General features: G+C 36.0%; 1 protein-coding gene across 2 annotated transcripts; it reads left to right on the forward strand.

Annotated features, from left to right (window-relative positions):
* CFAP97 (cilia and flagella associated protein 97) lies at nucleotides 1-23,549 on the forward strand. 2 transcript variants are annotated; one of them, XM_032468462.1, is made up of 5 exons: nucleotides 1-114; nucleotides 5,264-6,318; nucleotides 11,930-12,198; nucleotides 19,155-19,305; nucleotides 20,466-23,549. In XM_032468462.1, the coding sequence occupies exons 2-5, from the start codon at nucleotides 5,280-5,282 to the stop codon at nucleotides 20,591-20,593; spliced, it is 1,587 nt and encodes a 528-aa protein (XP_032324353.1). In that variant the 5' UTR covers nucleotides 1-114; nucleotides 5,264-5,279; the 3' UTR covers nucleotides 20,594-23,549. The 2 variants fall into 2 exon arrangements, with proteins under 2 accessions (XP_032324353.1, XP_032324355.1); XM_032468464.1 differs by having other exon boundaries at nucleotides 112-244.
* The last annotated feature ends 1,682 nt before the right edge of the window (nucleotides 23,550-25,231 follow it).

Raw genomic sequence — 25,231 nt, forward strand, 5'->3', positions numbered from 1 at the left:
GAAGCTCGAGCCCGCCGCGCCGGCCGCGTGGAGAGGCTGCGGGAGCGCGTGCGCGTGCGCGAGGCCAGAACGCCGCCGGCGGCGCGTAGCGGCTGCAGCGGTCGCGGCGCCCAGGTGAGCGGCGCGCGAGCGACGGGTCCTCCCCAGCTTCCCGCGCCGCGCCCGTCCCCCCCACCCCCCGCCCCAGCCCCGCGTTCGGGGTCCGTTTCCCCTTCCGGAACCCAGGCCGCGGCGAGTACGCAGGGTGGGTATGCGGAAGCCGGCGCGGGAGTTCGGAAGGCGGGCCAGCCGGCGACCCCAGCCCTCAGGCCCGCCACCTCTCCGTCCCTGGCGGCCCTCGCGGCGGCTGTAACCACCACAGAGGCGCCGGGGCCCGCGGTCCGTCGGACCCCGCACCCCGAGCCGGCCGCGGTGGGACGGCCCGGCCTGCCCTCAGGGCGCGTCCTCGGGTGGCTCGGCTAATCGGGGTCTGCCCTGAATTAACATGTGATCGCGACCATTGAGTCCGGCTCTGGTCACCGCCGACCACCTCCACAGACTTGATCCTGAAGCCGAGGGCCGGAGACTGTCAGTTATCTCCCGCTACCTGCGGCGTCAGGAGAGGGTCCGTATAAGGAATTCGAGTTTCTGGAATACAGGTGTTTACTTTGGGCCGAGATTTCGTGTATCCAGTTACCTTCTTTGGATCAAATTATGTCTCACTAGGGATATATAGTGTCACGGTATCAAAATGACGGTTAGAAATAATGCCAGATTTGTGTATTTTCCTGATGTAACGTGAAAACATTAACGTTTCTGTTGCTGGCTCTGCAGGAGCTGTGCAGGGAGTGTCCAGGTGACTCCCGGGTAAATACTTGTCCTCACTGAACACCAGAGGGGTTATTGTAGTCTGATGAACTGTCGTTTAATTTTTACCCTTTCCCAACATACAAAGAGAATCTTTACTATCTTATTGTCTATATTTGTATTATTCTCTCATGTAAACTGAATCTCACTAACTTTGAAGTGAATGTTATCAAAAAGGATTGCTTAGCTGGATGGGCTAGTTGGATAATTTTTTCATGAATTAAATCACCTGAATGTTTAAATCCTTACAATAACCATATCTGTTGGATGTTATGAGCCTAAATTTAAATCTGAAAAGTCTCCCAGGCACTGGGCTATGTATGCACCTCTTCTCATGAACTGTGATCACTTAAGGGAAGGCAGATGCTTCCAACTACTGGGACCTACAGGAACCATGTAAAGGTGGACAGGGGAATAGTTGACTCTGGTGTGTGCGTGGGTGGGGAGATGGTTAGAAAACTAACTCAAGTGAAAGAGATGATTTTTCTGTTTACATAGCTATCTGGCAAAGAGCAGAACTAGGGTGCAGTCTGTCTTGTAACTCCAAACTCCTATATCAGATAAACACTTTCTGAATGTCTTGCATTTTGTTAGGTCCTACTTTAAGCACTGGGATGTAAAGATGAGCAAGATGTCACGAGTTCCCAGTCTGGTAAGGAGACAAGCAAGGCAGGAAACAGCTGTGACAAACAGGGATTTCAAAGAAGTATCAGTAACCATTTGGCTTATGGATACACTTTGGGATTTAGACCTAGTTCATAAAATGTTAGGGTTGGGAAAGAGCATATCCTCCTAATGCATAAATTCCCTCTGCAGCATCCCAGCAAATGGACATGCAGTCTTTGCTCTAACATAATCTAGTGATTTATGGCTCATAATCTTAGAAGGTAGCCCAGTAGGCCACAACTCTTAATTTTTGCCCTCTCCTCTTACTTTCTGTTTAAATGTCTAAATTGTATTATTAACCCAGTATGGATAACAATTTTGTATTCTGCATTTTTCATGCTGATAAGGTACCTAAATCAGGGGTCCACAGACTTTCAGTAAAGGGCCAATTGATACATATTTTAGGCTTTGTGAGCCCTACAGTTGCGGTCACAGCTTCTTAACTCCGCATTTGTAGTGGGAAAGCTGTGAGAGACCGTGCCTAAATCTGTGAATGGGGCTGTGTTCCAGTGAAACTTCATCTTCAGAATAAATAGTAGGCCCATGCACAGTAGTTTGCTGAGCCCTGATTTAAATAATTATTTCAATAGAATCATAATATTCCTCAATTCAGATTTTTTTTTGATATTATAAGTAATGCTGTAATGCATGTGTACAGCCACTAACCACCAAGCAGATAGTCTCCCTAAGACTGAAGTCAGAAAAGTGAAAAAGAGAATGACTTGAGTTAAATATTGTGGGCCTGAAGCTGTGACCTGTGAAAATCACAGGGGTTAAGCAAAAACATTGTAACCTATGGGGGCTCCACAGAGGAACAAAAACTTGGGAGGACTTCAGAGCGGTAGCTGAGAGTGACACTAATGCCTTCAATTCTGGTCACATCTCTCATGAAGCTGAGTCTCATCAAAAGGGGGAAGTTGTTAAAAAGAAAACCACAGGCCCCAAATGGAGTCCCTTATGTTAGGCCGTGCCACCAAAACCATACCTAACCCACTTGAAGCTTCAGCGTCCCCCAGGAATGTAGTCTTAACCTGTCAGTCAGGAATTTTCTGGGCAGCACCAGTGAGGTAATCTGTCACATGGCCCTCTCCACCCCTCAAAGGAAGATGAGGTAAATTGCCACATAGACAGACCCCCTTGTGTCCCCCCATGAGTAGGTTACCTAAGCCTGAAATAGTCTTTTTTTGTGTATGACTTTTTTGTCTTCCCTTTAAAAACCTTTCCCAAAGTAGCCCTTTGGAGCTTCCTTCTACTCTAGATGGAATGCTGCCTAATTGATGAATTGTTCAGTAAAGCCAGTCAGATCTTTAAAATTTACTTGGTTAAATTTTGTTTAACATATCTAAAACCTTGTTAGATATCTCTCTCGAGGATTTGGGGAGGAGGCTTCCTTCTGTTGATTTGGTTTTTACAACATAAAGAGGGCATTGATTGGTGCTATGGGAAATAATATTTCTTATACTTAATAAATATTAGGTATAAGTTTTATAATTAATTTTTCTTAAATCTTTAAGATCTACTTACACATCTTATTTCAGCTTAAATGTAATAATGTTAGAATTTATAAACTCACATGTATTTAATCCTCACTTAAGTTAATTAATGTTTATTTACATTTTCCTGAATATTGTATAGCATTTGCAAACTTGCTTAATTAATGACACAATTACAATTTTAGTATATTTGATTTTCTTAAGTACCTCAGACAGCTGACATGACACATTTACAAATCTCATAAAGGAAATATAAGTACTTAGATGTTTTTATAAACCTAATAAGTCTAAACTTACTGATTTAATCAGATTTCTATTATGTATTTAAAAGTTGATTATAAACAGTTAAATTTTTATAAGTTTAATATATCAGAATCTCTTATATTTTTCAAAACTTTAAAGGTGGAAAAAATTACGCAATGATGATAAAATGTATTACCACACATACTTTATCATATTAACCTATCACATAAATTTGGTTGAGTTTTAAATCATGGCTATGTGCACTTGTTTTTAGATTGCAGGATCATGTAGACAAAGACTGCAGAGTATCATGGCTGATTTAGAATATAGATTACATGATACTGTATTGCTTGATGTGGTATAATGGAATTAATCATAATTTGAATATAGTGAGCCCATAATTGGATTGTTGGCTACATGTTATTGGAAATTTATATACACCTTTCCTTTAACATAGCTCATGTTTTTTGACCCTTTTAAATGTCATTATGAACTAATGGCTTTCCAAAGAATTACTTTTTCATTTTTAAGTGTATTTTGTGTTTTTTATTTTTCAGTGTTAAACTGTCCAGCTTGGACAGTGAAAGCTCCTTTAAACTGGCTCCTTTGTTTTATTACCACTACCCTAGGCATATTTGAATATGGAATCAGCTGCCTTCCAAGGAGTCCGGGTTTTTGTTTTTTTGAGGAGGGAGGATTTAAGTGGAGAATAATATTAGAGGTTAAACTCTGAATTCTAGATTACCAGGAACAGATAATGTGACACTGCTGTGTAGGCCAATATAAGAGAAAGAAAAATAAAACTTTATAGTGATATTTTCAATTTAACTCCAATTGCATGAAGTATTAAAATACTTTAAAATCAAGCAATTGACACATTGTAAACTGATTATCCTTCAATAAAAATACATATATACAAAAAACAGTGATCTAGATCTACCCTTATAGATATGAAAAAAATGTTCACGATAGATATTTGAATGAAAAAAAGTCTCTGAAACATCAGATATCATATACCATGTTTGTAAGCCCATAGAAATACTTGTATATACATAGAAAATAAAGTGATTTTACCCAGAAAAAAAGTCTAAATATTACCAGAGGTTATCTCTGAGGGTAAAATTCAAAACTATTTTCCTTTTTCTAATGAATGTGTATTCAATAAGTTAGTGTTTCAAAACTCCTCAACAAAAAAATTTTAAAATTAATTTAATTTTTCTGTTAGTGATACTTACATGAATTTACAGGTCAACCAATAATCTAAGATTTGTAACCAAAATAGTGGTCCCCGCACCACACTAGCAGCAACTGCTGCTCTTTTAAGACGAGATGGGGAGCTTTTACTCTTAATGAGCGTTACCTCCCACTGCTTCCCCAGTAACTGCAGTGACGGAACAGAATAGGACAGAGACAAGTACTGAAATAGGGAAGCTTGTTAATCATCATTGAACTATTTCTACCAGAATAATGTGTGTTTGGGCTGGCTTAGCTGATCTTATGAGGTTGGTTTTTGTTTTTTGTTTTTTTGTTTTTCGGTTTTTTTGTTTGTTTATTCATTTATTTATTTTTGATGGAGGTACTGGGGCTTGAACGCAGGACCTTGTGCATGCTAAGCATGTGCTCTACCACTGAGCTATACCCTCCCCCTTATGAAATTTTAACACCATCCTTTCTTATTCTAAACTTTAACTGTACTTAACTTGTAGAAATTGGATTTTCTTTGGAGTTCACCTAGATATCCATGTTTGTGATATGCCTGCCTTGATGATCCATTATTTTTCTGTAAACCAAACCATTACACTTATTTTTCAGATCATTGGTGGAACTTGATATTAGCCCCATTATCATTTCACTGCGTTGTTTTTTTTTTTTTTTGGTATTTTTTTTTTCTTCATGTTTCTCTTTATATATTAACCAAACTTCTCAACTTGGGAAAATATGCAATTACTGTATAAAAATGAAAAGTATTTGGAAATCACTCTTCAGTCTGATGGTTACACTTTCCTCCTTTTCAGATATATTTTTGTCGTCATGTATCGGTTTGGAGATATATCAGAAGGTGAAGTGGATCATTCTTTCTTTGACAGTGACTTTGAAGAAGCAAAGAAATGTGAAAGTAACTCAGTTTTTGAGAAGCAAAGTGATGACCCTAAAGCGAGAATAGATAAAGGTACAGAAAATGTAAACTTGGAATTTGGAGTACAAAGAAGGGAGAATGATCTTACTGAGAAGGGAACTGAAGGAAATGAGAAGATTCCTCCAGAAGAACACCCTGTAGAAAATGATGATATACAAAGTAGGAATTGTTTGACCACTTCTTCAAGGTCAGAATTGTGTGATGCTACAACAGAACATGAAATACACCTGCCCACTCCGGACAGAATTCCCAAAATCGTAAATGAAGGTGAACGTGATTACTATACTGATGGAGAGGAAAGCAGTGATGATGGGAAAAAGCATCATGTCAGGTCCAAGCCAGGTAAACCATCTAATCACTTTAAAAGAAGCCTAAGTAAAAAATATTCCAGAAGTAGTTCCTCTTCCTCCTCTTCCTCTTTGTCCTCCTCATCCTCAAGTTCTGGTACAGACTGCTCAGATACCGAGTCTGATCTCTGTATATCTGATTCATCTCCATCATTAAAGAAACGTCTATCTGGTGCAACCCAGTTGTCTCCAAAACAGAAGTATAAGCCTGGAGAAAAATCAACAGGAGCACAGCTTTCGAATACTAAGCCAAAAGTTGGTGACTACACCGAGGAATCTGAAGACACTGTGACGGATGTTACTCCTTTATCAACTCCAGACATCAGCCCTGTTCAGTCTTTTGAACTGGGTGCATCAAACGATCAAAAGGTGAAAGTTAAAAGGCAAGAAAACGTGAGTCAAGAAGTGTATGAAAATGCTGAGGATTTTAAAGGTAATTCAAAATCTTTGAAATCGGCCAAAAAAGGGAAGGAAAAACATGAGCCCGGCCTCACCTCAAAGTCGTCATTGTTTGATTCCGATTTAGACCACAGATATAAACAAAAAGTCTTGCACGACACAGTGGACCTGAATCATCTTTTAAAAGGTAATTTTAAAAACTATATATTGAATTTAAATTTTAAATTTAATGTTATATTGACTTAAGTACTAAATGAAGCAGTAACTATTCTGTGCCCTGGTTTCTTCACTTGTAGGATGAGGTAGTTGGTATAGGTAGCTAAGGTCCGTTCTAAATTCAAGGTTCTGTGAGAAATACTAGAAGAAGGGAAGATCAGTGGAGACTAGAATTATTAGACATCTTATTTTACAACAGAAGTTGAAAATTTAATAGAATTTCTGAATATGCAGCCTCTTTTGGCTCAGTAAGGTGGCTGATATGAGGGACTTCCCACTCCCATTCCAAGCCTGCCTTTGTTAGATAGATGTTGACAGGGTGTGGTTGGAATTAGTTCTTTGGCCTTGAGCTGTTTATCCCTGAATAGACAGAAGAGGGCATCAAAAAATGGAGTAATAGAGTAAACCCAAGTTAGGCATTGGGTTATGGCATGAACCGCTAATATTTGGAGAGCAGTCACATTGACTTGAATAGATTTTAGAAGTATGTTTCATGCTTTGTTACGATAAAATTAGGTCAGTTTAGGAAGAATCTGGGGGCCAAAATAGAGGTGGTTTAGAAATGCACCACCTGAAATTTTACTGCCTAGATTCTGTATGAAATAATTAATAAGATATCTTATCAGAGGTTGTATCCTGAGAAGAAAAACTAATATAAAAGAAAGAAATGGGATAAGAAAGCATTAACGAGCAGAGAAACCAAGTAAGCCTATTGCTAAACTGATACCAACATAAGAGATGAAGCAAAGTGCCTTACTGGAGGGGAAGATACAGACCCTGTTAAACCCTGTGTACAAGAGGATGCCCATGCTGGGACTGGAGGCTGCTGGCACAGCCTCCCAGCAGCATGTTTTGTCCCTTTGCTGGCAGGCCACAGCATACAGGATTCAGATAGACAAGTGGGAAATCTCAGATATCCTCAACACACCACTAGATATTACCAAACATTTGAGAAAAGCTAAAATCAACAGAGGCACCAAACTCAGGTGAAGAACATAGCACCTGAAACAGAATTAAAGGAGCAAGCTCAATGATTTTAGAGAGGATCTGCAAGGACAGAACTATTTGCACTGATAAAACTAAGGCAGGATTTGCTTTTTACCCTCTCCCATCACATGTGGAGTTTTCCAGGGCTCATGACAGTGACAGCACAACAGTGAGTGCAGAAGCCAATGGGAGATCCATCTGTCTTCTATTAAGGCAGGCATTAAGAGATTCTGAAAAATGTTAACTCTGCCATTCTTCTCACTAACTTGTTTGTTGTTTTTTGTAAAAATGTGATGTTCACATATCACTGGTTACTATTTTACTATTTACTATATTACTGTTTTCAGATGAATTAATAAATAACTAAATCTTCTCACTTTTAGTTTCTAACATGGTAAATATTGATAGATGTAACCCATATAAACATTCTTTGGGGTCCCCAATAATCTTTGCATGTGTAAAAGGGCCCTGAGACCAAAAAGTTTAAGATCTTCTAATCTAGAAGAATAGAATTGGAATATAGGATTTGTAGTCTATTAGGGGGAAAAAATTAGCATAGTCTTCCAAAATGGGGAAAAATAACAAAGAAAAAATAAGATTGTAAGAAAAGAGATCAAACAATATAAATGGTTTTAACTTATCAGAAGATAATATCAGAGGAGGTTAAAAATTTTTTTAATTAAATCTAATCTACACAGATATTTAGAATAGCATAGGAAGAACAAAAATAAGGACTGGAAAAAGATATGCCAGGCAAGTAAAAAGGAGAAAATAGAAATATCAATCCTATTAGTATAAAAAATAGAATTCAAGATGTGAAGATCACTAAAAGGGACAAAGAATGTTTTACATTAATAACCTGACCAAATACACTGAAGATTTAACAGCCATTGATTTAAAATGTATGATATAAACAGAACAGAACTAGATGATGAAATTGATAAAGCCCTAATCACTATGGAAGATGGATAGATCAATTAGACTAAGAAAAAAGCATTAACTGGCTGTGGGCTGCTTGTGTGCTGCACTTGGCCCACTGAAATTTTGTCTAGCACACTATTTTTTGGGGGTGGTGAAATACCAGTTACCATTGCTACGTAACAAATTACCCCAACACTTAGGGTATGGACAGTCTCAAAGGCAGAGGTGACTTGACAGCTGGGGACTGGAATCATCTGAGTGCCTGTTTACTCACACATCAGGTGTCTGGGCTTGGGGTGACTTGAAGACCAGGAGTACTAGGCCCTGAGTGCTCACGTGTGGCCTCTCCCTGTGACCTGGCTTCACATATGGCAGCCTCAGTATAACTGGCTCAGGGCTCCAAGTACAGTGTTCCAGGGAACAAGGCACAAACCTCATCACCATTTATGACCTAGCTTCAGAAGTCACATAGCATCATTCCTTCCATATTCTATTGGCTTAAACAGTTATAAACCTTCCCAGATTTGAGAGGAGGGCATAGCCCCTCCTTCTTAATGGAAGGAGTATGAAATAACGTGGACATGTTTCAAAACCTCTTCAGTCCAACCTCTGGCTGTACATTGATTTACATTCCTCCCAAATACAAAAATACATTCCCCCTTTCCAAAGATCCCCCTAGTCTCAGATCCAGGGTTTAAGTCAGTCCAGTTGCAGCTGTGGCTCCTCAGGCATGTTTCCTCAGTTACAGCACTTTGAGTGCTTTAGGAATCTTCTGCTGGGAGAGCCCAGGAAGGTAAACCAGTAGTTATACTTTTGAACACTGTGAGTCCTGACTCTTACATTCTGTCTGAATTTTGCTTGAAAACTGGCCGGTTCCTTTTTTAGTTCCCCTCTCTCTCTCCTGTCTCATTATTGTGGTGAAATAAATCATTGATACTTTCAAGATTCTGCCTGGAGATCTGCTTAGCAAAATCCACCAGTGGCAGTAGGTATTTTTTTCCACTTTCTTTGTCACCACAGCCAACAGTGTTAACTAAAATTCTGCCACTCCCTCTTCACCAACAATCTCCTCTAGACCTTTCTAGCTCTATTCACCACCTGGTCTCAAAGCTAGTGCGACGTATTTTAGGTTTTTGTTGCAGTAATACCCAACTCCTGGTACTACATTTTGTGTTAGTTACTATTGCTTTGATAACAAATCACAAAACTTAGATGGTAAAGCAGCAACCTAGGATGACTCAAAGACTAGGATCATAGTGCCTATGCAACACAGAGCCCCTCCACTGTGTGGTGTGATTTCCTTACAGGGGAGTCAGACACCCAGGGTGGCTCAGGGCCCAAAGCACAAGGATTCCAGCCAACAAGAGGGGGGTGGCCTGCATCTCCGTTTTTACCTAGGCTGTGTCGTATTGGTCCACACAGTCATAGGCCTGCCAAGATGCAAAGGAAGGAGACAGGAAGAATGTCGCAGAATTTCTTATCTGACAAGATGTTCATAAAGAAGACAAAGAAATTTAGTAAATCTAGTTACTACTCCTTGAATTGCCACCTCAGTTACAAAAATGTTGGGGTTTTTTAAACCTTTAAAAAATAATTTAAAAAAGCAAATGTCATTGGTTTTTTAAATAAGGATCTATGAATGTGCCTACAGGATGAATTTTTTAAGAAACTAATTTTACGTGAATAAGAACTTAATATAACTTGAGATAAAATTTCCATTGATAGCATTACGCACAGAATTTCTAAATGCTGTCTGTATCTCAGTTAGCTTAGGTGCATGTTAAGTTCAGTAGAAGTACTGACTTTAATAAATGGTGTTGGATGACTCTAGAAGTGGCTCTGCTGATGGTGGACATATTGAAATACTGTAAAGAGTTCGAACAAAATTGTTTCATTAAAGAAAATTAGGGAGAAGCAATATTTTTTAAATGTGTGAATTTAAATATGTCCATATTTATATAAATGTTTGTATCCCTGAAAGTTTATTCAAGTTAAAACTTTTTTAGATCTTAATTGGGAAAACAATGGATCATATATCGGAGGTTGCCTCATACTGAACTATATAGCCACTGAGAAAAATGTGGTAGGGACACATGGCATCAGTATATATGCGCTCCACATAGACTTTCCATCAAGGAGAGTTAGAATGCTATTTTTTAAATGAATTAGATTGAAATTCTTCCTTTATTTTATTTTTTAGCTATTGCCTTCTTTTATTTTTAAAAACTTTTAAAAAATACCATTAGGAAAATAGCTTACCTTTAATTCCGTTTAGAATTTGATTGTAAAGGCTTTCATATGTGGCTAAATTAATCTAGAAACCTTATTAAATCCTATGAAGTGGTTATTTCTTGGAAGCAAGATAATTCAGTGATGTACCTATATATCTTTCTAAATGTGTTCTCATTCAGATTTTGTCATTAATTTGGTATGGTTTTCAATAGATTATCAGCCATTAATATCCTAATTTTTCCTTCAGGAAGCCACTGTTAAATCATTTTTTTGTAAGTTTCTGTAATCTTTGATAGTCTTTTAAACATTGGGAGGTAGATTTACAGTTTTTGTGACCTTGCTCAAATAATTTAACTTTTCTGCATCAGCCACATTGTAAAATGAGGTTAAAAATGCCTCTTTCCCTTATTGCACTGTGCTTTTAACAGCGTAAAATGCTAAGCGAGTAAAAGAAATTAATATAAAGGTACTCTAATAAAAACAAATAATGGTTACTTCAAAAAATATTGTTAAAACAAAACCAATGTACCAGTTTGTTAATCTGATATAATATATTCACTTTTAGTACAGACTTAAGCTGAAGCATTCAACAAGCTTATTTTTAGATGCTTCTAACAAATGTTTAGTAATAATTGTCACTTACTGAAAATTGTTATAGTAATATGAAAATTTAAGAATTACACATGTTGATAAAAATTTCATTTGATAATCATAGTATGCAAAATATTTTTCTTGGTTAAAAACTCCTTTTATATAATGTATTCATTTTGACTTATGTTTATTCAGGAATAAAAGTTTGACTTTTACAGTGAAAGTATTTGTTTTCATGCCAGTGTTAAGACCATAAATCTTTTGTATTGACTTCTAATAAATGGTGTTTAATGACTCAAGAAGTGGTTCTGCTGATGATGGACATATTGAAATACTGAAATATTTTCAGTTTAAGGTGACAGTTTCAGAATATTCCAGGTTTGCTTTTGCCATTTTCCAACCATTGTTTCCATCAGTCATTGCCAAGGATGTTTTATCTTCTGAAGTATGCCATCCAACTAATAAAATCCATCTAAGTATTGTGTTAGTGCCCTCCACTAGAAGTTCCTAACTATCAAGCTGTCTTAGGGGAACATAAAATGAACACAGCAAAGGCATTTACCATAAATCACACCTGCTGTGTACAACCAGTACCATGTACATTTTTTATTAAAATATTTTCATCGTTTTGTGTCTACTGTTTATTCCCGAAGAACCCGGTGAGCACAAAACTCAAAGCTGCCTCTGAATTTTTTCCTACACAGTTGTAGTCTGGATGTCGTTGACATTATTTCAGACATCCCTTTTCATGAGTTAACGTAGTTTCCATTTATGAGTTAAAGCATGTACCATCATATTGCTGTGCTGCTTGTTGGTTTAGCCATTTTTCCTTTTTTTGTTCACTTCTGTAGCTTTTCTGCAATTAGATAAAAAAGGACCACAAAAACATCACTTTGATCAGCCGTCAGTAGCACCTAGGAAAAACTACTCTTTCACAAGAGAGGAGGTGAGACAGATTGATCGGGAAAATCAGAGGCTCTTGAAAGAACTGTCGAGACAGGCTGAAAAACCAGGAAGCAAAAGTACGATTCCAAGAAGATCGGTTGCTCATCCCCCCAAGTTATATCACAGTGCTCTTAACAGACAGAGGGAACAACAAAGGATTGAAAGAGAGAACATGGTAAGTAACTGAAATTTTTACTCAGCAAAGAAAATGCAGTTGTACTGATCTGTAAGTCCAGCTTTCAGGAAACCCCAATACAGCCAAATTTTCAAATTTAACGATATAGAAGTCAGAATAGGTATGTATGGCATGAAATACATGATGAGCCATGAGCCTGGAAGGTACAATGTGTTTTTTTATCCAGCAAACTGTATTTTAAAGGATTATTAGATGAAAATACTGAAAGCTCCATTATTTATTTGACTACATCTGTTAAATCACTATGGTAGAATAGGAAATTACGTCCAAGGGTCAGATACTTATATCTTCTGTGAAGTATTCAGTCACTAGCAAAATCTGTTTCACTTTACTGTATCCTTGAAAGCTAAAATAATTTGTCATTTATTTTAAAGAATAAGTACATTCTTAGGTCAAGTTTGGTGGTCTGCTTGAATGTATGGATTGATTGTTAAAAATCATATAATTACAGTTTGACGTCCTAGGGAATATGCGTGGGAACTGTTGAAAATCTTCACATTAAAAACTATTATTCATAACATCATTTTCTTTATAAAATTCAATTTATATTAATTGCTGATATTTACTGAGCTCTTATTTTAATGTTAGGTTGTTCTAAGCATCTTCTAAAAATTAGCTTATTGAATTCTGATAATAATTCTTTCAGGTAGGTACTATTTTTATCCACATTTTACAGATGGAATAATTGAGACCTAAAAGGGTTAAATAATTACCTAGGGCAGGGAGCTGGTAAGGAAGTGGCTGAGCCAAGATTTTAAACCCAGGTAGTGTCTTAAACTAAAATTAGACCCTTAATGAGCACATAAATTCAGGGCTAAAATAATTGATAAAACTATTATTGAAATTATTAAACTTGTTCCCCAAATTCACCCTTATTATGTTTCATCCCCAGTTCAGTTCTATTTAACTATGTACACAACCTGACCTTGCAAGAGGAACACCTTGTATCAATTTCTTAATTACCATCACTGACACCAAGGGTTGGGAGCTGAGGTAGTATAGTTATAAAACATGGTAAAGTCTCAGGCATTTCAGGAAGATTACCCTGCGTGTGGCCAAGAGCAGACAACAAAACAAGCTGAAACGAAGTTGGCGGGTGGTGAGCTACGTGACAGCTTTCTGTACGTCACTGTAGCAATTTCAAGATTCGTTCATGATTTATGGAAATTTGGTATTACTGTACATCACGAACATCTGGTTTTACATTATTTTCACTCTCCCATGTGGCTCCAGAGCTTTTTTATTTAACAAGCAATTACATAGTGCACACTGTTTTACAAATTTTAGGTCATTTAAGCCTCATAACAGCCTTATAAAATAGTTACTATTGTCTTGAAGGAGAAATGAGACACTGAGTGGGACGCAGAGACTTCCTCAAGGTTAAATAGCTATCAGATGCAGAATCATACCCAGGTTACCTAGCTTTGGGGTTACTTTTAATTTTAACAGCTTTTTTGAGATACAATTCACATACCATACCCATTTAAAGTGTATCATTCAATAGATTCTGGTACTTTATTCATTCTGTAAGTTGCAGTAAAAATGTATGTAACATAAAATTTGCCATTTTAACTGTTTTTAAGTGACTGATTCAGTGGCATTAATTACATTCACAGTGTTGTGCAATCATCACTGCTACTTATTTCTAAAACTTTTTTGATCACTCCATACAGAATCTCTGTACCTATAGTCAATCCCCACTTCCCCTCAGCCCTTGGTAACCTCTAATCTATTTTCTGTCTCTATGAATTTGCCTCTTCTAGATATTTCATTTAAGTGGCATAATAGAATTTTTGTCATTTTATGTCTGTCTTGTTTCACTTAGCATAATGTTTTCAAGTTTCATCCATGTTGTAGCCTGTATCAGAACCTTGTTCCTTTTTGTGGCTAAGTAATATTCCTCTATAGGAATGTGCCCTATTTTGGTTTTCCATTCATCTGATGATAGGCGCTTGGGTTGTTTCCACATTTTGGCTGTTGTGCTGTAGTGAACACTGACACATGAGTATCTGTCATGTCCCTGCTTTCAGTCCCTGTGGGGATACCCGAGTGGGACTGCTGGATCACGTGGTAATTCTGTTTTTCTTTTTGAGGAACCTGGAGTTTACTTTTGAAAAGTTGACACCATTAATGTCTAATGGCAATTCTATATATGAGTAGGATGAAAGCTGTTAAGAGGTTCTGTTTACAGCCTTTGCTCTCCCCCATATCAGTTGTACATCTCTGCTATTTTCATCAACAGTGGAAAATCACTATTTCATTCTTTTTACTTTATATACTTAGTAATTTGTATATATGAGCAATATTTTCCTCCATTTCATAGTAAGATCTTATTTGTTATACTGGAAAACAGTAGGACATAATGTGAACCATATGTATACTTTAAATTTTTCTAGTAGTAATATATCAATATTACATTGATATACAAGCAATATAAAAAAATTAATGATGAGATATTTTACTTTTTTATGCTCTGTTAGCTATATGTGGCTCATGGCGTTGGACAGTGCAGCTCTGAATCAAAACTTAATTCATACAGAAGTGGAAAAAATAGCTTAAGGCTAAACTGAGAAACATAATTTATTATAAAATATCATTTATGATGTTATTATAAGGAAAACTAATCTTCCAGATTTATGTTTTAACTCTGCATCCTCTAAACCAAAATAAAATAATTCTGTACATTTAAAAATTTTTTCTTGGCTATTCCTTTGCATTTATTCTTCATAATGACTGATTTTTTTTTTCTTTACAAAAAAAAGTTACTAGAAATTTTTGTTGGAATTGTGTTCAATTGCATTTTAATTGCAGAGTGTTTGGTACTCTTAAAATATTAACCTTCCTATCTAGAAATGTGATATGTCTCTCCATTTATTCAGGCCTTATGTTCTACCTTAGGTTTTATAGTTTTCTTCAAAATTATATATTTTACGCTATTGTGCATGAAACTTTTTCATTACATTTTTATTTCATTACGTTTTCTAATTTATAAACTATTCATTTTTGTGTGTTTATTGTATAACAATCGCCCCCCAAATCCTTAGAGCCATGTTGGCCCTAACAGTTCTTCTGTGTGAGATGGTATACTTTTTAACCTGTTTGCAGACTGTTCATAGTCAAAACACACATGCACGTGTGTACACACACACAGCACCCTTGTGTCAGATGTGCTGCATAAGCAGGGTCCATTATTTTATAATTTTATGCTTTATAATCCTTTATTTGCCCCATCTCCAGTGATAGAGACCAGTTCATATGGCTGACAAGTGTGATAACTCACACAGTTCTGGTCCAGTACTCTTACATGAGCTCGTTAGCAATCCAGAGGCTGTTTGAGACTGCTAAACTCAAGACAAAGAAGCAGTGCTGTGCAGAAAAGGGAGAAAAGGGGCGCAAAGATGTGTAAAACTGAGTCCTGTGCTGTAGTGTTAAAAGCAGACTGTTAATCTGGTTTTCTTTTGAAGTTTGAGTTCTTCATTATTTGTTTCAATGGGCAAATACTACATTTCCCTCTCATTCACAAGGGAAATAAATCAAAGGAAAAATAAAGAGAAAGTAACTATCCAGTAGAGGGCGTGCTTGCTACATAAATTCTATTATAGTAGAACTGTTATTTCAAAAAGGGACAAATGTGTTAATTCATGAGTTTTGAAATATTCTTGTTAGACCATGTCTCTTTATATTCATTTCAAGATTATATGAATTCTGTTTTTATGAAAGAGTGCAAGAATAACCTTAGCAGAAGGAGAAGGGGTCAGTAAGGATACTTAATTTGTAGTTTCACTTTCCCTTCTACGAGAAATGAGGTTATTTCATTCTTTTAACTGTAGGTATGTCAGTTTCCTGAGCTGTGAAGGAAAGAGGGGTTGGGAGTGGGAGGAATACTCGAATAAAGTAAACCATAATCTTCCCACTCAGGAATTCCTGTGTTAAAAATGTTATTTTTAAAGTAATATTATTGCATGTATGAATTTATAAAATTCAAACCATTCTTAAAACATTAAATGAAAAATAAAATTCTTCCTCTTCTGTTCTTTGTCTACTGGTCAAGAGAGGTAATTTTAGATAGAATGTGAAAAATGTTACAGAGAAAGTGATATGTTGTCGCAAAGTTGAAGATTTATAGCAAATCTGATACCTAGTGTGAGTATTAATCCGTGGAATAATCAGTACCTTCGTTCCAAGATCTTGAATTAGTTTATAGTTCACTATAGTTTGTTTGGTTTTCCTCCTCTGGTTATTGTCTGTTGTATTCTTCTATAGAAGAAGGAAAGGTAATGATGACTAAATACAACTCCGGCTATAGAAAAATATGCAGAACAGCCCTGTCTTTCCCTGACTGTTGGACACTTGTTAGTCTCTAATGTCCTTCACGATCTTTGCTTTTTCACTTTAGAAACAATAAAGCAACTCTCCTCTGCTGACAACTGCAGAAATCATTAACTCACTATTTGTCCATTAATTTGTTTTAACCTTTCTACCTCAGAAGGCAGGATTCAAGCTGGGTTAATTTTTTTTCCAAAAAGAGTGATACTTCCTGGATAGAAAAGAGATATTTAGACAAGCTATGTTGGGATTCATTATTAGAATCTGATTTGAGTAGCAGTTCTAAGATTTTGTAAACCATAAATTGGAACATAAGTAACCATTCTTACCATTTTTCAATCCACCATATAGATACCTGTTTAATGTCCACCATGAGCTATGTAAGAAACTGGAATAAATATAAGGAAAAATATAATTCAGCTAGGAAGATAATACTGTTGTGTGTCAGACAACTAGAAAATAATCAAAGCAGTGCCAAGGATAGCATTAATATTCAGTAAGTCCTTAGTGTGTGCCAGGCACTGTCCCGAGCACTTTATATGCCTTATCTCACTTCTCAAAACTAACTCTTTGAGTTTTATCTCATTGTTAAATATCTCTATTAAGTCATTTGACCAAGATCACACAATCAGTGGCAGAGCCAGGGTTTAAATCCAGGTCTTTCTGACTAGATAACTTATATATATTTTTTATCATTTGATTACAAGTGTTACAACATTTTTAACTATCGTTTTTAAGTTTTACTGAGGAGTTCTAAATTGATGACTAGATTGAAATGTGTATTCTTTTGATTTTAGGACTTACACTGTAATCAATCCTTTGGATTTTGATATTGTTTCTACAAGTAAGAGATATTTCTGTCTGCAATCATTCCTTTAGCTTTTGCTTAGCTTGTTACTACATTCATGTGACACACAGACACATGATCTGGTTCCATGTGATTTGGAGAGCTGAAACAAATCATGGCTCTCCGATTTCCCCAAGATTCTGCATGTAAACTTGCTAAGTGACACATCAAGATCACAGAATAGGTTTACTCTTTTGCTGTATTGTCAAATTATTTCAAAATGATTTTGACCATACTACTTTATGTGTTTTGTATCTGATAAATAAGCATTGCACTTTTCTTGAAGTTTATAAAAGGAGAATATACATACAGCCAAATGAATAAATTTAGGAAATTAGCAGTTTATCTAAAAACCATTGAGACTTCTACCAGGAAAAAAGCAAAATTAGTAGGTAACTGAAAGTATCAAGTTTTCTGTCCTGTCCATTTCACCCTGCAGCTCAATGGGTAGTTAGTAGGATGCTCAGATAAAAGAGCAAACATTGCTCTACCCAGTAGAATACTCTGATGATGTGATAAATAAGAAGCTTCTTACTCAGTTATAAACTGCAGGTAGAGAAGCTATGCTCTTAGTAGGTTTGGGCACCTAAATCATATAGTTTCTCCATCTACAAAGAGAAAGAGACAGTATGTTATGATGGAAATACCGCAGCTTTACAGTCAAGTGGAACCGGGTAACTTTTATGTATATTCTACCACAACAGAAAGAAAAACACTAAGTTGAGGAAGAAAGGGAAAAGATTGTGCAGAGAAAACTTGTCCTGTGACTGAATTCATGAGGCTGAGTTTTTCATGTGAATCTTAAGTGCAGAACAGCATTCTCTTTTCAGATAAAGCTCAGCTTGCTACAGAAGTTTAAATCAATAAAGAAGATACTGAAACACCACCGTGGATCAACTCCCTGATCCATTTGGTTCTCTTAAACATTCCTTTCTCACCGAAGCCTGTGAAAATCAAACAAAGGAAACTCTTTCACCTTCTAATTTGTGAAGAAAGGATTATGAATAAAATTAGGGACATTATACATTAGCCTCTGTTACTGAATCGTATTAGTGCAAATACCACATTACTGGATATTATGTTACCTTGGCTAGTTGGTTTATATATCCTTTAAAAAGTTTTATATTCTATAGTAGTTGGTTTTCAAACTTCTTAAGAGCAAAAACTTTTTTTTCCCAAGTAATTTTATGCAGAATCTGCAGTATGTAAAACAGACAATACAGAAAGCACAGGTGGGCTGGTGGAAATTTAGGAGCGGGGACCGGAGAGTCCGGCTCCCCTGGCCTTTCCTCAGTGTACTGGGGGCCCTTGAGGCACTGCTGGGAAGTAAACAGGTTCTGTAATCAAAAGCAGGCTCTGTAATCATATACAGAACTTAGAGGAACTCAGAAATGCTCATGGCCATTTCTAGGGTTGAACACTGGGCTCTTAGCATTGTTACTCCCATTATGTCATTCCAATGAGAAAATCAAGTTTAATGTATTTCAAGTTACAGCACTTTCCCTAAGATTGTAACTAGACATAAAAGAGATACGTGCCTACAATCGGTTGTTAAAATCCCAGTGGTTTTTGGTTAGCTAAGGGAGAGGTGAAAACCCTTAGATTTTCCTGGAAGAACATTACTTAAAATATTTTTTCACAGTGACCTGAAGTCTTTTCTAATTTATTCTGTGAATTTCAGGTTCTAGAAAGTATTTGCCTTTTGCGAAACTCTTGCTATTTATCTGACATTGGCTTTTAAATTGATTGTCTTTAAATGAAGGCTTTACTGAAAAGGCTGGAAGCTGTGAAACCAACGGTTGGTATGAAACGCTCAGAACAGCTGATGGACTATCACCGCCACATGGGTTATCTCAGCTCATCCCCGGCCTCAGGGCGAGTGAGGTCCACTCTTGGCCAGTACAGCCCATTAAGTAAGCATATGCAAAATTATTTTGTGCTTGTGTGTATCTTTTGTCCTTTTAAAAAAAATGTAACAAGTTCTATGGCATTTTAAAATACTGATTTCTGAAATACAGTCTGTTGTTTTTCACTGGCATGCTTTTTATTTATTTGTGTTAGGTCACGTAATTTCAGGTTTTGTCTACAGCGTATAGTGGCAGCATAGGAAGGAAACCAGGAGATAAAACAATTGAAAATATCCTCTTAGATAATGAAGGAGAGACTTTTAGTTTCAGTGTTCATTAAAAGAAGAAATGAACAGATATGGTTTAAAAGTTGCCGAAACATTCTCTTTAGCTAATTAAGAGTTTTTAGTAACATCTTCCAGCCCTTATATATGCTTTGTCTTCCTCATCGGGTAACTAAAAGAAAAGGTAGCTATCTGTAGTCATCAGATGTAATCCTTCTCTAATGCTCAATATATGATCCATTACACACCTAGGTGTGATGTATCCCAGGGAAGGCAGGTGTGGGTGACCACTTAGTGTTAGGGTGTGCGGCCCAGGGAAAGGCCAGACTTTTCCCCTACAGGAGTCTGTGCTGTTACTGCATGTATGCATTCCAAACTATAGAGAATAAAAGCCAGTACTAAGAGAAAGTTGGAACCACTTATAATGCCACAACTTCCCAGTTCTCGTGTGAGTCTTAAACATTCAGATAACTAGTAATTCCATTCTTTCATCCTCCAAGCATCACTTCCTTGATATAGTTAGAGACTAAAATAGGGTCTTATACCAGTAATTCACACTTAGTATTATGCCTTGAATGTGATAAATTATTTGTTGATATTCAACAAATATTTGTTGATATTTGTTGATATTGTTGTATAGATGGTTATACAAAGAGTTTTTTTTCCTACTTGAATCCTTTGAGAAGCTTTTAAAAACATTGATTCTCACACAGAATCTATTGAATCAAAATGCCCTAGTGTAGAGTTTGGGCATGTTTGTTATATTTTTAATTTCCACAGGGAATTCTGAAGTGCAGTCCTGTTTGATAATTGAATTAGACTATTAAAAACACATGTGCACTGGGGAAGAACATTTTATTCTGGGCTTAAAAGTAGGAGAGGAAGTTTATCAGATGCGGATTTAGATATTCAAATTACTTCTTGTTCTTTGTATATTTTCAGGAGGAGCTTCAAGGACATCCAGTGCTACCAGTGGTCTCAGTTGTAAGAGTGAGCCATCAGCTTTTGACACATCCAGTGGCCTGTCGCTAAGACCTAAGCCCCCTAATGTCCGTACTGCTTGGTTATAATAACTCTTTTTACTTTAAACATTGTTCATTCAATTCTTATGAAATCCTCTTGTATATTACTATAATTCTTTGTAAACATCTATAATACTGTTTTAAGCAATTGAAGATGTACAGCAATGACTTGTAATGTAATTCAGTGCGAAATTGTTTTCAAAAAGACAATTTAATATAAAATCAGTGTTTCCTGTGAGATGTTTGTTTGAGAATGTATATGTATTTCACAGAGAAATGGTAGTCTGCATGTGTTTTCTCAACATAGAGATTGGTTCAGCTGTCAGACTGACAGAACAGTTGCGACCCAAGGTGTTAGCTATGTAGTTCTTGTTTGATGTGATTTTGTTGTTGTTTATTTCTTGTAAACTTTAAACTGTGAGTGTAGCTCCTGACTTTGTTTTCTGTTTGATTCAGAACTTGGGTGGTGTGACTTACAACTTGATTGTAAGATAGTTACACTTTCTTATCTGTGCAGTTTGCTTTCATTGGTGGAGCTAATTTTGATTTGATGAGCAGATTGAGAGAAGCATGAAATGGGGGCAATCCTTGTGATTCAGCAGTGGTACCTACTTCTGTAGAGGTGCATTGAGTTAGATCTTCAAAATTTTATCAACCATTCCAAACCATTTCAAACGGTATTAGAAGGTTTAACTTAGAAGCTCCTCCTTTGTGTTTTCATACATTCAGGTAAAGTACTATTAATGATTCGGAAAAATGAAGTTTCTTTAGAGCTACAGTTACTGCATTGTGAATAGTTTGTCCAAGGACCAGATCATCATAAGCAAAAGGAAGTGTTTGTTGATTCAGCAAAACAGCACCGCCAGTTTGAAGAGCCGAGAAGCAGATCCTGAGTTGTGTCAGAAGTGTTGTAAGTGAGGCTGTTAACAAGTTGTGTTAATGTTTATTGTTTAAGGAAGAAGAAAAATAAGAAATGCATTGTTTCACAGCTTTAAAAATTCCAACTAGTGTTTTTTGAGGGCTGAAAAAGAAAACAAAAGTATGAAGGATAAAGGAAAAAAATTACGTATTTGTTGAGACTACTTTAAATGCCATCTAATTTTCTTGCTTTGTTTTGGTTTGGGCTTTTGGGTTGAATCCTGGTAGTATCATTTTTGCCAGTTCCACTTTTAAAGTCCTAGTAATCGTAATGGAATTAGTAATGGTGAATAAGTTGTGATATAGTTGACTTTTAAAATTAGAGTATCTCCATGTCAATCTGTAGGCTCCCATTTTATGTAACAAGGTGTATGTCTTGGCCATGTTGGTGCTGCTGCCCTGGTTATCACGGTTTTTCATTACTGGCCTTTTCTGTTTACCTTTAGAATGTACTGGGAAGTTTCCATATTAAATGCCAGATCTTTCTTTTTTAATGTGAATTTTTGATCTGTAGCCACAGTAAGAAGATTTGTTTTTTGTTTTGCCAGGTTAACTGAAGCTCTGTAGCGTGTATGCTGAACTTACTTTTCTTAACACATTTGGCAGTAAGCCCAATCGCATTTTAGTAAACTGTCGGTTCAGAATTTCTTGGTCTTGGTTTATATTGATCGATTTTGTTTAGGATAGGTCACGTGAAGCACGGGAACAAGGGGTTAAAAAATTTGTGCGGCCACAGCCTGACTGGGATTTTTCTGCTTCTCTTTGAGCTATAATGTTCGTTTATTGTTATTTGATATTCTGTTCTGGTGAACAGGTTTCTACATTATTTAGTGCTCTGCTTTATATATAAAATTCAGCTATGCTAAACCAAGGTTTTGTTTTGTTTTTTAACTTATTGTACTTTTAATGTTTGTATAACAACCTACCTTTAAGGAGATAAAAGATAATGCCGAATTTAAAATACAGCTTTTGAGTATCTGCCCAATAGTGAGTAAGCCAATTTTTTAAAATTGATTTTTAAGTTGTTAGGGAAAAAATATGTATGAAACCTTTTGTGTAATAGCATTAGCCTCTGAGTACATTTTATATGGTCTTTGCTGCCATATGTCAAGATACAATTATAATTTCATAACTAAAGCTGTACTTTTATTTTTGATCTTTAAAAACATTTTTTTCTTTGTACTTTGATTTTAGCTACTAATTTAATGCCTTTAATTTTTACTGTTTTGACGGGAGTTTCATCTAAGTGTTACAACAGGAATTCAGCTGGAAGTGAAAGGAAGAGCAACAATATTCATCTTTTCAAAGTGGAATTTACAGTTCTGTTGTCATGATTAGTCTATATGAAAAGTATAAACAGAAGGATAGGAGTTGAAAATGTGATCTTCTCTGATAGAAGTCAAGGTACTTTGAAGCTGTTATTGTTTAGGGCACATTTTTATGAAGGAATCATAAGTATGCTCTTCATTTTCGAGAACATAAAGAAGTGAAGGATCATCTAATACTACTTTATATTTGGTTCACTTATACCTAAAATACATATTAGACAAGGTTTTTACTGAGAGTTATTTTCATATCTGTCAAATGTTAAACTAACATCACATCTTTTTTAATAAGATCTATAAGAGATTTTGAACATTAATTTCCTAAGGGGGATGGCTATTATTTCATACTTCCCCTATTTCCTTTTTTTTTAATCTCCATAAAAAGCTGCTTTCTTAGCTATTACTCCAAATAAAGTGTTTCTTGTTTGCTTACAAATGTAGTGTAATGCAGTTGTTTTCAGCCTGCTAATCCAAATGTCCAAAATGGGTATCTTAGAGAACTTTAAAAAGAGGTCATTGGGACGCATATGATTGTGTGCTTCTCATTTTCAAAATCAAATACCACATACTATGAAAAGTATTATGACCAAAATAAAGTTGGAGACACAAGTTTTAGTCAGTCTATTTTAATAATTAAATTCAAAAAATGTTTAATATCTTAAATGCCAAATTCTTAACCTATAAATGATTGTAAACCATCCTAGAAAATGGGCTTAATGTTCATGGCTACTTTATGAATAAAGATAGTAAGAAACTGAAAATCAACATCCTTTTTTAATTTTCCAGGCCACCGTAATGTCTTTTAGGCATGAAGAACTAGCTTGGCACAGTGAAGAAAGAAAGAAAAGAATTAAAGATAACTGAGTTCGGATCCTATTTATCTCTCAAATGCATTGTCTTGTTCCTATTTTGAAAATTAGAATAATAACTTGTGAGCCTTATAAGACTAAGAATTAATGAGAATGAAGTTGGAAAGAGGATATTAGTTATTTCTATCTTTGAAAGTATGGCTTTTATGTGGGAAAGTGTTTGCTTAAAATTACATTCTTGATCATCATCTCTAAACCACATCATCAAATTTGTTCTGTAAAATTGTTATGCTACAATGGATACCCTTTCATACAAGCTTGAAAGAGTGTTTTTTTAAAAAGTGTCTATTCATACCAACATTTCACATGTATTATATGTATTAGTGATAAATAGTTTTTAAAACTTGCTGCTAAAGTGTTAGGAATTTTTTTTTATGAGGGTTAAATACAACAGTGCCATTAGAATAAATGACTAAGTAGTACTGCTGGAGTCTATTTGAGCTCTCAGCTACAAAGTTAAGGGATGCTTATAGCAAATAAGATTACTTTATAGCAGAAAATTTTATTTGATTTTAAAATTCTGGTGACTTTTTTAATCCACTTAAAGATATTGCTGGAACCCCTATTAAACAATCTTAATGTTCCATGCCTTTATTTCAGAATCCACTTTGTAGGTTGCACTATTTGTTCTAGAGGTTTTTTTTAAGGTTTTTACTGCTTTATAAAGTAAAATTTATGAGGTAACATCAGTATTTTACTATAATGAAACATGGGTTTTTTTCCTATAAATCTATAATTTTGTATCCAGTATTATAAGATAGTAAAAGAATTTGGGTAGTCACCAAAAAAATGACTTAAAACTATGGTTTGAAATTCTGAGAGTATGTATATTACAGTGATAGTCTTCACCAAAAATCACACATCACACTTCTTTCATATATTTGGGGGTTATAGCTATCTCCAAGTTTGGAATGTGCTTTGTTTTCTTTATTTCATTCTGAGAATCTTTACATTTCATGAAGAAAATATCCAAATTAAGCAAATATATCTGCTAGTTGTGAATACAACTAGAAAAACCTAATTCTACCATCAATTTGAGAAGATTTCATTTTAAATTACATTTTGGGGAATGTGAGAGGGTTGTGGTCTTTCAGGTGAATGAACAGCTGCAAGAAAATGACATTCCATAGATTTTGCTGTTAACTGTTCAAAAGTATTACAGAAATACAGAAAGGGGGTACAAAACAAATGCACAACTCTTATATTGTCACAAAGCAAACACCTGGGTCACCACTAACCAGATTAAGAGTTAGAATATTGCCAAGAACCATACGATGCACCTTCCTCTGCCTTTTTTTTTTCAGACTAGTAAGATTTTTAATTTGTCACCATTCAAAGTCTGAATTTTAAACAGTTCTTGGACCAGTGGTTCAGATCCACCAGCTCGTTGGACTGCAGTACCTCTCTCATCCCCAAGCTTGTTCAGGAGTGCTATTTTCACCTTGAAGCCCCGTGAGTGTCCCAGTCCAAACCTGGCCTTCATCAGCATCCTTACTTTTCTGACAAGTGGATAAATAGGCTGGCAAGCCTCTTCTGTGTCTTGTCCAGGGTTGTCTGGAATCAGTTTATCGACC

The sequence above is a fragment of the Camelus ferus genome, chromosome 26 (genome assembly GCF_009834535.1).
Source record: "Camelus ferus isolate YT-003-E chromosome 26, BCGSAC_Cfer_1.0, whole genome shotgun sequence".
NCBI lineage: Eukaryota > Metazoa > Chordata > Mammalia > Artiodactyla > Camelidae > Camelus > Camelus ferus.

Coding starts and splice junctions, on each gene's coding strand:
- CFAP97 (XM_032468462.1), top strand. CDS start 5,280: ATGTATCGGTTTGGAGATATATCAGAAGGTGAAGTGGATCATTCTTTC. Junction 6,319..11,929: donor CCTGAATCATCTTTTAAAAG/GTAATTTTAAAA, acceptor TCACTTCTGTAG/CTTTTCTGCAATTAGATAAA. Junction 12,199..19,154: donor GGATTGAAAGAGAGAACATG/GTAAGTAACTGA, acceptor CTTTAAATGAAG/GCTTTACTGAAAAGGCTGGA.